Raw genomic sequence first — 12,849 nt, forward strand, 5'->3', positions numbered from 1 at the left:
TTCAATCAATCTAATGAGCTCACCCTGTTCTTATCGGTGATGAAAAATAGGGTGTAACTAATAACAAATTAGCTCATCCTCACTGCTGGCTTATGACCAAAGTAAGTTGCTACACAGGGAGTAAGCAACCATTGACACAATGTTAAAAATTGATTTGTCAATGTGAATCCTATCGAATCAATATAACGTTTGCACCCTCCATTAATATTGAAATATTCAATAAACTACCATAAAGTCAATTTTGCCACTTCGTAGACTTTTATTTCTCAACAGCTGCGATCATTGCTTACTGTCATATACTGTATGTTATCAAGTACAAATGCAGCAGAAAACAAATACATTGTATGCCATAAAGTACACTAAAAAGTAAAGCTGCTGTTAACCATTTATACATTAAAAAGTTATGTTTGTTTCACACATGACACAAGCACATGACACGGACACAAACCTTAGTTAATGTGACTGAATGGACATGAGCTAGAGTGAGTTTTTTTTTATTATCACTTATATGGTCATTTACTGTGTGTCAGTTTTTATATCACAAATTGCATCACAGTCAGGTGTGTAATAGCTTTACCAGTCCATCAAAAATAACAATTTTTAATTGATAACTATGACTATGAATGGAAATGCTCCATTACTGACCCAGAAATGAACTTTGTGATGATAACACATTTGCCAGTCAGACTTGATCTAATAATGATATTTTCCCTGCATAATATCATTATAGTTCCTCTGTCAGAACCTTATAACACACTGTACGATTGTTGAAGATGTAGATCTGGTCAGTTGTGTGTCGTGGGTCGAATCCCTTCCTCTGCAGGCGAGTCTTTTGGATTTGAAAGGTACATATATGTGAGAGAGTTGTGTAGATACATGAAAAGTGTGTTAGATGACACACACTATTAAAAATCCCTGCAAAAAATCTAATTCTACCATTACCTACTGCTTTCCATTAAAATGACATACTGTGGAAGTTTGCATTGTAAAGCACATTTCTTATGGTGACAATATGATTGGATGATGCTGAAATGATCTGAATGTTAGATCTGATCTTGTCGGTGGTGATGTTGTTAATATTGTCTTATTATTTTAATTGAATACTAAAGCATAAGATTATAAAGGTTTGCAATCTTAATACTCTTAGATTTTTTTGTTAAACATATAAAAGATGGTTTAAGTCAGGGATGGACAACTTCGGTCCTGGAGGGCCACTGAGTTTAGCTTCACCCCTAATCAAACACACCTGAACAAGCTTATCGAGGTCTTCAGGATTACAAAAAAGTTACAGGCAGGTGAGTTTTTCAAGGTTGGAGCTGTATAGGACAGTACCCTTCATGATCGAAGTTGCCCATCACCGGTTTAAGAGAAACACACACAGACATCAAGAATCAGAAAACCATCATTTTGTTAAACAACAGGCTTGTTTGAGACACAGCTCACCTGAAATTTAGATGAGAACAGACAGCTGCAGTAAGGGAAATAGTGAAAAAGAGCTTTTAATTTGGACAATTCATCTCATAGTCCAGTCGACCACAAACGTCAACAGAGGCATTTTATCAAGGATGAAATAAATGCCACTGAAAAACCAATAAATGCAGATCTAATTCTAGTGCTGCCAACTTTTGAGTTCAGCTTGAGTGAGATTTACCGGGGGAGAGGGTGCAAGGTTGGCGTCTTGGGGTGGTTATTAAATTATTATTATTATTATTATTTACTAAATGATTATTAAGGACTAAAATTATATAAGTTCTTTACTAAAGTAACAATTTTCCAAACTATTTATTTGATAACAGTGGATTTATTTGTTATTTCTGTGTTGAATTGGCCTGCAGAAAATGGTTTACAATACAAATCCAATTAGATTTTAGAAATTAAATTAAAATAGAAGCTTTTTAGTATATAGTCCTGTGCGCTTTTATTATTTTGTCTTATTCTATAACTTTTTCTCCTGATATAAGTGAAAAAAGTTCTTAAAATCTAATGAAAACTGGTCGTCTCTGTAAAATTGTATTATATTATTTTAATATAGTCAGTCATAAACTAAATGAAACTCAGGGCTGAAAATAAGTCCCACTTCGGCCCTGCTGGTAAAACGTAACTTATTTTGCAAATTATTTGTTTTAAGAAATTTCTCATATTAAGAATTATGTTATATTATTGCAAATTTACTGTACGAGCATTTAGGCAAGCTTAGTCATAAGCAGCGACAAAAACTAGTGATTCTCTCTCTCTCTCTCTCTCTCTCTCTCTCTCTCTCTCTCTCTCTCTCAACCCCGCCCCCTCTATTCCTGTTTTATGTCTTCATCTGGGGTGCCTCGTATTCCCGCTGTCTCGATGTTATTTAGTCTCTGTAACGATCTGGATAACAGTGTACCTGGATGCTAAAGCTAAACACGATGTCAGTTGGATGTAAATAGGTTACCCGTCTGGACCCATCCGACATTGAAATCAGCCATCAGATATTTCTGGAGCTTGTTATTCTGATAAGTAAATCATCATGGATCTGGCATTTATGGCGGCGCAGGTAAGATATTTCATTATTTAGAAAGACAGGCACCATCTATTTATCTTGTTTTTCTGCAAAACAATGTCGTACTATAAACTTAAAGTGCAACTCGTATTAAACTAGAACTAAAGGCTTTGTTTGTAACTTTATTTTAATATTAGAGAGCCGAATCTTTTGTTAAAGCAAACCTGTACCCACTGAGTAATGTGACGTCGAAACAACGTCTTTTGTATGTCTTTTTTGCACGTCCAATTTTGCTCCCATTAAAGTGCAAACTGTGACGCCAGTTATTCATACAAAGCCCAATGGAAGAGAGTGCTCCGGGAAAGAATATAAGTCAAGGTGCTCAGGTCTATGGTTAATCTTAGTTTATCAAACAAAACTTAGAATGACCATGGCACTTTATTTTAGATGGCTACAAACAAAGTACATTACAACGCGTTTCAGCCCATGTCTTCCTCAGGGAGAGGAAATAAATTTAGCAACAAGTGAAAGTTAACATTCAATCATGTGAGTAGTCACTAGTTGTGTGACCAACCTCTACATTAATTAAGTTGTGCTCGACTTCATGCGGTGCTGTGCAGACCGATTGGCGGCTGACTTAAAACAGTGCATGCCGGTTAGTAATTTGGTCTGACTTGAGCCGGTCCTGACGGCACGTGACTGTGTCAAATGGTTTTAAAGAACCGCGAGAGCGATTCGAGATCAACCGCCTTACGCCACATTCAGACAGACAGCGATGTTATCGCTGTGTGTCGCCCATCTCTTTCAATGAGGCGTTTCTAAATCTGCTTGTCATAAACAAATGAGCACCATTTCTCAATAATGCAATTATCTAATCAACCAATCACATGGCTGTTGCTTCAATGCATTTAGGGGTGTGGTCCTGGTCAAGATAATCTCCTGAACTCCAAACTGAATGTCAGAATGGGAAAGAAAGGTGATTTAAGCAATTTTTAGTGTGGCATGGTTGTTGGTGCCAGACGGGTCGGTCTGAGTATTTCACAATCTTCTCAGTTACTGGAATTTTCACGCACAACCATTTTTGGGTTTACAAAGAATGCTGTGAAAAGGGAAAAACATCCAGTATGCCGCAGTCCTGTGGGCGAAAATGCCTTGTTGATGCTGGAGGTCAGAGGAGAATGGGTCGACTGATTCAAGCTGATAGAAGAGCAACTTTAACTGAAATAACCACTCGTTACAAACGAGGTATGCAGCAAAACATTTGTGGAGCCACAACATGCACAACCTTGAGGCGGATGGGCTACAATAGCAGAATACCCCACCGGGTACCACTCATCTCCACTACAAATAGGAAAAATAGGCTACAATTTGCACGAGCTCACCAAAATTGGAAAGTTGTAGACTGGAAAAATGTTACCTGGTTTAATGAGTCTCGATTTCTGTTGAGACATTCAGATGGTAGAGTCAGAATTTGGCGTAAACAGAATGAGAACATGGATCCATCATGCCTTGTTACCACTGTTCAGGCTGGTGGTGGTGGTATAATGTTGGGGGTGGATGTTTTCTTGGCACACTTTAGGCCCCTTAGTGCCAATTGGGCATCGTTTAAATGCCACGGCCTACCTGAGCATTGTTTCTGACCATGTCTATCCTTTTATGACCACCATGTACCCATCCTCTGATGGCTACTTCCAGCAGGATAATGCACTATGTCACAAAGCTTGAATAATTTCAAATTGGTTTCTTGAACATGACAATAAGTTCATTGTACTAAAATGGCCCTCACAGTCATCAGATCTCAACCCAATAGAGCATCTTTGGGATGTGGTGGAACGGGAACTTCGTGCCCTGGATGTGCATCCCACAAATCTCCATCAACTGCAAGATGCTATCCTATCAATATGGGCCTACATTTCTAAAGAATGCTTTCAGCACCTTGTTGAATCAATGCCATGTAGAATTAAGGCAGTTCTGAAGGCGAAAGGGAGTCAAACACAGTATTAGTATGGTGTACCTAATAATCCTTTAGGTGAGTGTATACCATGTAAAATTTCACTGATTAGCCAAGCTTTATTCCAGCCTTTATTTCTAAATACATAGATCCACATTAAACTTTTATGAGTAGTTTTTTTTACCTAATATAGTATTCCTTATATGTTTGTTAGAACAACTATATTTAAAAATATATGTCTCATATAAACACACTGTATTTAACATATACCTTTATTGCCTCAGTAGTATCCCTTCCACAAGTTCTTAAAAAGTGTAAGCTGTTGAGGTATGGCGTGGTGGCCTAAACCAATCGTGATATGATATTTTCCCCATATTGCCCACCCCATTTTAAAGAATTGCAATCAACTCCGCTAATGGACTTCAATGGGGTTTTTCCTGGGTGTGTGTTATGTTACAAACCCTGAAATTTTGTCAGCATGTCAAAAAGACACAGTTTATTTCACCTGATTCTGAACCCCCTTGTTTTGCCTTCTTAATTCAGTTGAATGTTTGGAATACACAGATGTGTGTGTGCGTGTGTGTGTGTGCATATAATTTTGAATGTTCCCAAAATACCCCATAGATAATTTATAATAACATGTTAAAAAGTCACTTTTTAGGTATGAGCAAAATGTACCATTTTGTGTGTGTCCCTTTAGAGGTGGAATACGTAGAATTCGCCACTAGATGGCGCCAAAACAATAATAATACGGATACAGTAATCAAGTCTTATAAATCTTGCGTTTGATGACATCGTTTTATTTCATTAAGGTTATATGTAATGTTCAAAGCGAAATTGTTAGTCATAACAGTTAGATGTTACAGTATTAGTCCAAATTCGATTGTGTGTTAACACAGCACAGAATTAAGTGTTCAAACTTAAAATCCATCATGTATTGACAGTACAAATCTTATTGTGAGGTTATAATGTAAAATGATGATAGACTGTACAGTACCAGTCTGAAAATGACCATCTGCGTTATGTTATATTGCAGTATAATACTTCTTGATGTGCATTATCTCGTCCATGGGAAGACGCACTGATTACAGTCTACACACTAATCTTGTGATCGATGTAATAGCATAAGATTTTTGAAAGGTTACTGTAGATCATTCTTGTGAATGATTGCGTTTGCATACTGTATGGACACTGAGAGACACTGTACTAGTGGAAGTGCACATGAGTCCTGTTGGCGCTGTTTTTATATCCCCCTGCCGGGTTGAAGTGGTTTGGATTGATCATGGACTCCTCACTCATTTCTACAGTTACGAATCAAAACAACTCACCCGTCGTGTAAAACACAAGCAAGATCAGCATCTCTGTCTAGTTAAATGTTGTCGTAAAGCTCTCTCCATCCAGATAATGCAACACCGATATTGATCCTCATTCTTTTTTTCGTCTTGTTCCAAACTCTTCTTGAGTCGTTTGGTTGGCCCGAACACTGTTGTCATTTGGTTTTTACATCAGTAAAGGCGGTAACAAAGGGTCACATGGATTTTATAGTCATTGACAGGCCACTGCACTGCCCCGTGTCACTGGCCTAGTGGTTTTTGGAAATTTTACTGCAAATATCTTACAAATTGCACTTTTACCAACAAAGCAGGAGGATTTCACAAGTCAGTAGCTGTGCTCAGCCTTATATGTTTTAACCAGTTTAACAACTTTATCATAAAACTGTACTGTGAATATTAATAGATGCATATTTGATGCTATCCATTTGTGGGTCCATCTTGCACTCCCGACATTGTGACCATAAGACAGCGCTGATTAAATATTTAAAATTTAATCCACTGTGACACACCATTTTGTCCCTGAGCAAGACACTTAACCCCTAGTTGCTCCAGAAGCGTGCGACCTCTGACATATATAGCAATTTTAAGTCGCTTTGGATAAAAGTGTCAGCTAAATGAATAAATGTAAATACGCACGTTTTTAGCCCCGTTTTGTGCGTATGCACGCTGTATAAATGAGGCCCCTGGGACATGAAGCAATGGCAGGCCTGGGCTGTAGAGCAATGGATTGGAGCCCCCGGCAACGTCCTTTATGCTCTCGGCCTCATCCCTTCTTACCCTCCCCCAATAATATTTAAGGAAACGACCATCTTGGCTGTGGGCTCTGGCATGGCTGTGATCTTGAGAACAGGTTCTGGCGTGGCAGCCATCTTGGGAACAGGTTCATGGATGGCGGCGGCCATCTTGGGAACATGTTCAGGCATGGTGGCGGCCATCTTGGGAACAGGTTCAGACGTGGGGACGACCATCTTGGAAACAGGTTCAGACGTGGCAGTGACGATCTTGGAAACAAGTTCAGGAATGGTGGCGGCCATCTTGAGTGTGGCAGGTGGTTCAGGAGACTCAGGGTCATGGGCTGCATTGAACTCCATGGGAACTGTAGTGCAGTGTGTGGCCCAAACACACCACAAAGCTGCCACCGGTAGCACTATGGCAGGCAGGCTGTGGCAAGGCAGGCTTGACATGAGCAAATTCAGGCTTAGTAAGCGAGTCTCGCTTGACACACTTGGCATCAACGGGTATGGCAGCACGTAATACTGCTCCCACAAAATCCACCAATGAACAGTCACAGTCCAGTGGGACCATTTTACGTTTTAAACTTGAACATGCCCCTGCTAGATCCATAGTTGCCAGGTTGGGAACCAATGGGAACATGACACATAATACAAGGGAGTCAATCAGAACAAGGTACATGAAACAAGAGACAAAAGTGGCATTAAAAGATATCAAAAGGCATGAACATGAGAACTTAAACTTCAAAATAGAAGACATGAACATGACAAGACAATGTAGTATTAGCTTATTACTACTAAATTAAACAGTTAAAAATTTTAATATACTTTTAAAATCAAAATATTTTTAAATAGATAAGTTTATATGAATTTAATAAAATAATAAGTTAATTAATAATTTCAAATATATATAATTTCAACAAAATAATTTATAATATAAAACATACTTTAATATTTAATATGACCAGGTTCCAAAAAACTATACTATCTAGGAGTTTAAAAAAATAAACAAAACTACACTTTTATAATGCCACATTATTATTTAATTTGTGCAAATTCATGACACTTTTTAAACAAAAAAGATAATAAACTAAAACATGAATTTATGAAAAAATAAAACTTGATTTCATATGGTCATAATATATTCAACTATATATAACATATGTTTCCTGAACTGTCTATTTATGTAATGAACTTCACTTGTGGTTGTTGTTTTATAAATGTGCTACAAAATTTTAACCTCTGTATTACCAGTGCAGTTATTCCTATAGAATTTTTTTTATTAAAGGAATCTCTGGTTTGAATCTCTGATTAGTGTTACAAGTGCCTGTGGTATTAAAAAGACTGGGTGCATGTTTGACATTGTGTTAAGCTGCGCAGACTGGAGAATGACATCAGTACCATGCATGATTAAAAAACAAACAGATATGTTTGTATTGAGATGGATTCAGATATTCTACTTTGATGAAACAATTGTGTTGCTTATGAAATTTGTGTTCGTTTACGGATTAGCGTAATGATATAGTTCCCACGTCTACATAATCGAAGGTGTGCTTTAACTAATTCTGATGTAAACCAGTTGTTTATATTTGTGGAGGCTAACCTCTAAGCCTTAGCATGGATGGCATGGTGTTCTCAACGCGTAGCAGAAAGAAGTCCAGACTCTTTAGCTCTCTTTGGGTGGTGTTCCCGTTTATTATAAATATATCAAAAGAGATACCATAAAATCATTCTTTGCCCAGTGTTGATTGATAAAGTGCTGTTGTGCTGATAAATAAATTGTTGTGGCAGACTCACGGCTACGGTAAGAACCGTGTGTTCCCCACCATCCACACCTTTCTCACTAATTAACACACCTGTAGATATATCCACTTGCCAGTGACGTGATACACCCAGTGCAATACTCCCCCTAGTGACCAAAATAAGCAATAACTAAATAAACCAAACTAAGGGTGAATATAAATGGCTCCTACACCCCGGCCCCATAATTGTGACTATTTATTTTAACCACAATTACCCAAATCCTCTAATTTAAACTAAAGGAGCCATTTTGCAAAAAAAATAAAATAAATAAAAAATCTTCTCTTAAGCCTAGGACATCTGTACTCAGGTCATCTAGCCAGGTCCTCATCTATGACACTTCGGCTTCCATCAATAGGCAGATCTTTGTTACAGGCCGGTCCAGCTGACCCGTTTTTGTCCTCAGCTGAACTGAGCGGACACAGCCTTTCTTGTCGGGATAAGTCCGTGTAATTCTTCCCATCAACCAAGACCCTCGTGGGGCAACAGGATCCATTACAACCACAATATCTCCAATGGAAAAGCTTCTTTTTGGTCTCGTCCACTTCTGCCTCTCCTGGAGTAGCGGTAAGTATTCCCTCACCCAGCGCTTCCAAAAGAGGTCTGATAAAAACTGCACCTGCCTCCATCTTCTCTTCATGTACAGGTCATCCTTACAAAAGAGCCCAGGAGATAAGTAAGGTTTTGACTTTAAAAGCAGGATGTGATTGGGTGTAAGGGCTTCAAGGTCATTCGCATCATCAGAGGCCTTTGTGATGGGACGACTATTAAGAATGGCTTCAACTTCGCAAAGAATAGTATGAAATCCCTCATCATCCAATATTTGAAGTCTGAGTGTGGAAGAGAGGACCTTTCTCACAAGACGAATAAGCCGTTCCCAAACCCCCCCATGGTGAGACCCAGCTGGAGGGTTAAAGGACCATGTTAGACCACTCTGCAGTAAGGCATGCTGAATCTTCTGATGGTTTAATTCAGCAATGGCTTTCCTTAACTCCCTTTCAGCTCCTATAAAGTTGGTGCCATTGTCTGATATCAGATGTGTCACCTGACCCCTGCGACACATAAAACGACGAATGGCATTTATACAGGAGTCAGTGTCTAAAGCATAAGCAACTTCGAGATGAACTGCCCTACTTGCCAAACAGGTAAAGAGAACGCCGTAGCGCTTCACTCTGCCCCGGCCTTTCTTTACCTCTATTGGCCCAAAGTAGTCAACGCCCACATTTGTGAAAGCAGGTAAATCTGGCACAATCCTCTCTACTGGTAAGTCAGCCATTTTCTGTTCCCCCATCTTTCCTTGAAGGCGGCGACACACTACACACTCAGAGATGACCTTCCTGCAGGCAGAATTGGCATGGGTAATCCAGTAATGCTTCCTAAAAGAGGACAGCATGTGATTTCTACCTGCATGACCCAGCTGTTGATGAATATGCTTTAAGAGGAGTTTGGACACATGTTGCTCTTTAGAAAGAATGACAGGATGTTTCTCCACTTCAGGCATAGCAGCCCTACTGAGCCTTCCTCCTACCCGCAGCAATCCGTCCTCCAACACTGGATCCAGCTTGTAGAGGTCACTGCTTCGTTTAATAGTTCCTCCATCTTTCAAAACCGCAATCTCATCTGAAAACCTCTCTTGCTGGAAAAAGCCGATAATGGCACTTTCTGCCCTCTCGAGGTCACCTGTTGTCAGTGACTGTCCACGAAGTGCCAATTTTTCCCGTTGCATCTCGGCATAAGGGTGATTGTTTCTTTGGCCTCCATTGTTCTGGCCAATTCTTTCAGAGGATTCAAGAACCTTTCTCCTTTGTGACAATGTTAAAAGCACATTTCTAAGTCTGAGCATCCATGCCACAGACATTCTCAGCTTCTTAAAATCTGAAAAGTGATTTAAAAACACCTTTGTTGGATTCAGTGGACTATGGGAGACAAAGGCATTCACCAGCAGGTCTTTCTTCACCTCAGGGTCATCCACAGGAATCAAAGGTCGTTCCATGATAGTCTTAGGCCATTCAGCTTCCCTCCTCAAGAGAAATTCTGGTCCCTTCAGCCACCGCTGACATGCAAGGAATTCTTCAACACTTAAACCTCTAGATGCTTCATCTGCTGGATTCAGTCTTGTACCAATGTGTCTCCACTGTGCAACATGCGTTTCATTTCTGATTACAGCCATCCTGTTTGCCACGAACGTATGAAATCTTCTGGTCTCATTTCCAATATACTTCAAGACAGTTGTGCTATCTGTTCAGAACACTGATGGGCGTAGATCCAGCTGCAACTCCCTCTTCAGCATCTTGTCCACTCGGACAGCCAGGACAGCAGCAGTCAACTCAAGACGCGGAATCGTTGTTTGCTTTAAAGGAGCGACCCTGGCCTTGCCCAAAATAAAACCAATACTGACATGATTTCTCTCATTTTCCATCCTCAGATATGATACAGTACCGTAGCCATACTCACTAGCGTCGGAAAAGTGATCCATCTGCAGATGAGTAGGTGTTCCAAAATCCTTTGGCTTGATGCACCGTTCCACTGTAAATTTAGTGATGTGATGGAGACTAGCCAGCCATTTAGACCACTGCTCTGAGAAGACACGAGGTATGCTAGCATCCCAGCTGATGTTCAGCCTGCACATCTCATGCAGCATTCTTTTAACAGGTAAAGTAAATGGTGCAAGAAAACCCAAAGGATCATAGATAGATGACACCACAGACAATATGCCACGCCTTGTATGTGGACGCTCTTTTATGGCTATCCTAAAGGTCAGAACGTCTGCATCTATGCACCAGTGAAGACCAAGAGCTGTTTCAACAGAACTTTCCCTTTGATCCAGGTCGAGCCCCCTAGTGGTCTTAGAACGCTGTAGCTCAGGAATACTGGCCAAGACCGAACTGCTGTTGCTTGTCCATTTCAACAGGCGAAATCCTCCCTTTGCACAAGCTTCAGTCAATTCATGCACCATTTTTATGGCTTTGTCCTCTGATGCCACAGATTTTAGACAATCATCCATGTAGAAATTTTGAAGTATTGTGTTCAGAACGCTAGGTTCAAAGTTGTCTTCATAGTCTTGCACAATTCTCCTCAATGCATAATTCGCACAGCTGGACACGGCCCCAAAAAGGTGAACTCTCATCCGGTATTGCCTTGGAGCTTGACTCATATCGCCATCAGGATACCACAAGAAGCGTAAAAAGTCTGTGTGTTCTGGAGACACCCTCACCTGATGGAACATGGCTTGAATGTCTGCCATCAGTGCTACACGTTCCTCTCGAAACCTGGTAAGTACGCCGAGTAAGGTGCTTGTGAGGTAAGGCCCCTGCAACAGCTGTGAATTCAATGAAATTCCTTTAAACACAGTAGCACAGTCAAAAACAACTCTTAAGGGTTTTCTTTTTCGGATGGTATACCCCGTGATGAGGAATATACCACACCTTGCCGTCAGCTCGCCTCAACTGCTGGTGTGGAACAAGCTCAGCATGACCCTTTTTAATGACTTCAGAGAGGAAAGCTGTGTACTCCTGATGATCTTTGTTTCTCTTGAACTTCCTATAAAGACTTAGGAGACGCTGCTCTGCAATGCTGTAATTATTTGGCAGGATGACATCTTCAGCCTTAAAAGGCAAGTCAAAGCGATAATGTCCTTCATCGAGCTGAATTGAGGACTCCATTATCTGCATGAACCTTTGATCCTCTCTGGAAAGACACACATCATCTGATTTTTCATTAAACTCCTGATTGTATTGAGCAACCAATAAGTCATGTAGCTTGGCGACTGAGATCCTATTGGCAGTGACGGCAGGCCGGCCAAACTTGCCCTTGCACTGCTCACCACCTCTCAATGAACCATTTACGACCCACCCCAGAAGGGTCCTTACAGCATATGGTCCTTCACCTTGGCTATTTATTATTTCCCATGGTTCCATGAGCTTTGGCGCATTGGTGCCTATCAATAATTCCACCTCTGCCTCAAGACTGGGAACATTAATGCCTTCAAGGTATTTCCATCCCTCTAGGTCCTGTCGAGTGAGAATATTATTCCTGCTCACAGGCATGGTCCTCTGAGTATAGACTTCAGGTAAGTCCAGGAAGTTTTCTTCATTCAATCTGGAAACCTCGAGACCAGTAAGCAAGAATGTGTCTACAGACCTCTCTTGACCAAGGGTACGAAGAAGAATGTTAGTCTTGACTCCTGAAAGATTCAGTTTTCTCATGAGATGTTGAGTACAGAAAGAGGCTGAACTTCCAGGGTCTAGAAAGGCATAGGTGTTCACAACCGTGCTCCCGGACTTAGCCTTCACCTGTACAGGCACAATAGAGAGAACACTTTCATCACTTCCGGCCCCAGTATGGCCACATGTCTCCATTGACACAAGGGCATTGTTGACTGACACTTCCTGTATTTTAGCCTTAGAGTCCAGTGTTTCCCACAGGATTTTGAGAGACTTGTGGCGGTGATGACGTCACATTCTAATTAGCATATATGTGATGTCATCACGTGTTTGCGTTTGATCGAGTGTTGGCACCAGAAATATGTTTCACTTCTACTCTTTGATTTGTCACGTTATA

At 40.4% G+C, this 12,849-nt stretch overlaps 1 protein-coding gene across 2 annotated transcripts in view; it reads left to right on the forward strand.

The window, feature by feature from the left end:
- The first annotated feature begins 2,282 nt into the window (after positions 1-2,282).
- LOC135745423 (uncharacterized protein C14orf132) overlaps positions 2,283-12,849 on the forward strand; it is a 97,848-nt gene continuing 87,281 nt past the window's right edge. For both annotated transcript variants that reach the window (XR_010531235.1, XM_065263722.1), the window contains exon 1: positions 2,283-2,527. Coding sequence is in view for 1 of the 2 variants with exons in the window: in XM_065263722.1 (XP_065119794.1) it covers positions 2,501-2,527 (27 nt within the window). In the remaining variant the exon portion in view is untranslated. The remainder of the gene's footprint in view (positions 2,528-12,849) is intronic.

The sequence above is a fragment of the Paramisgurnus dabryanus genome, chromosome 12 (genome assembly GCF_030506205.2).
Source record: "Paramisgurnus dabryanus chromosome 12, PD_genome_1.1, whole genome shotgun sequence".
Classification (NCBI taxonomy): Eukaryota; Metazoa; Chordata; class Actinopteri; order Cypriniformes; family Cobitidae; genus Paramisgurnus; species Paramisgurnus dabryanus.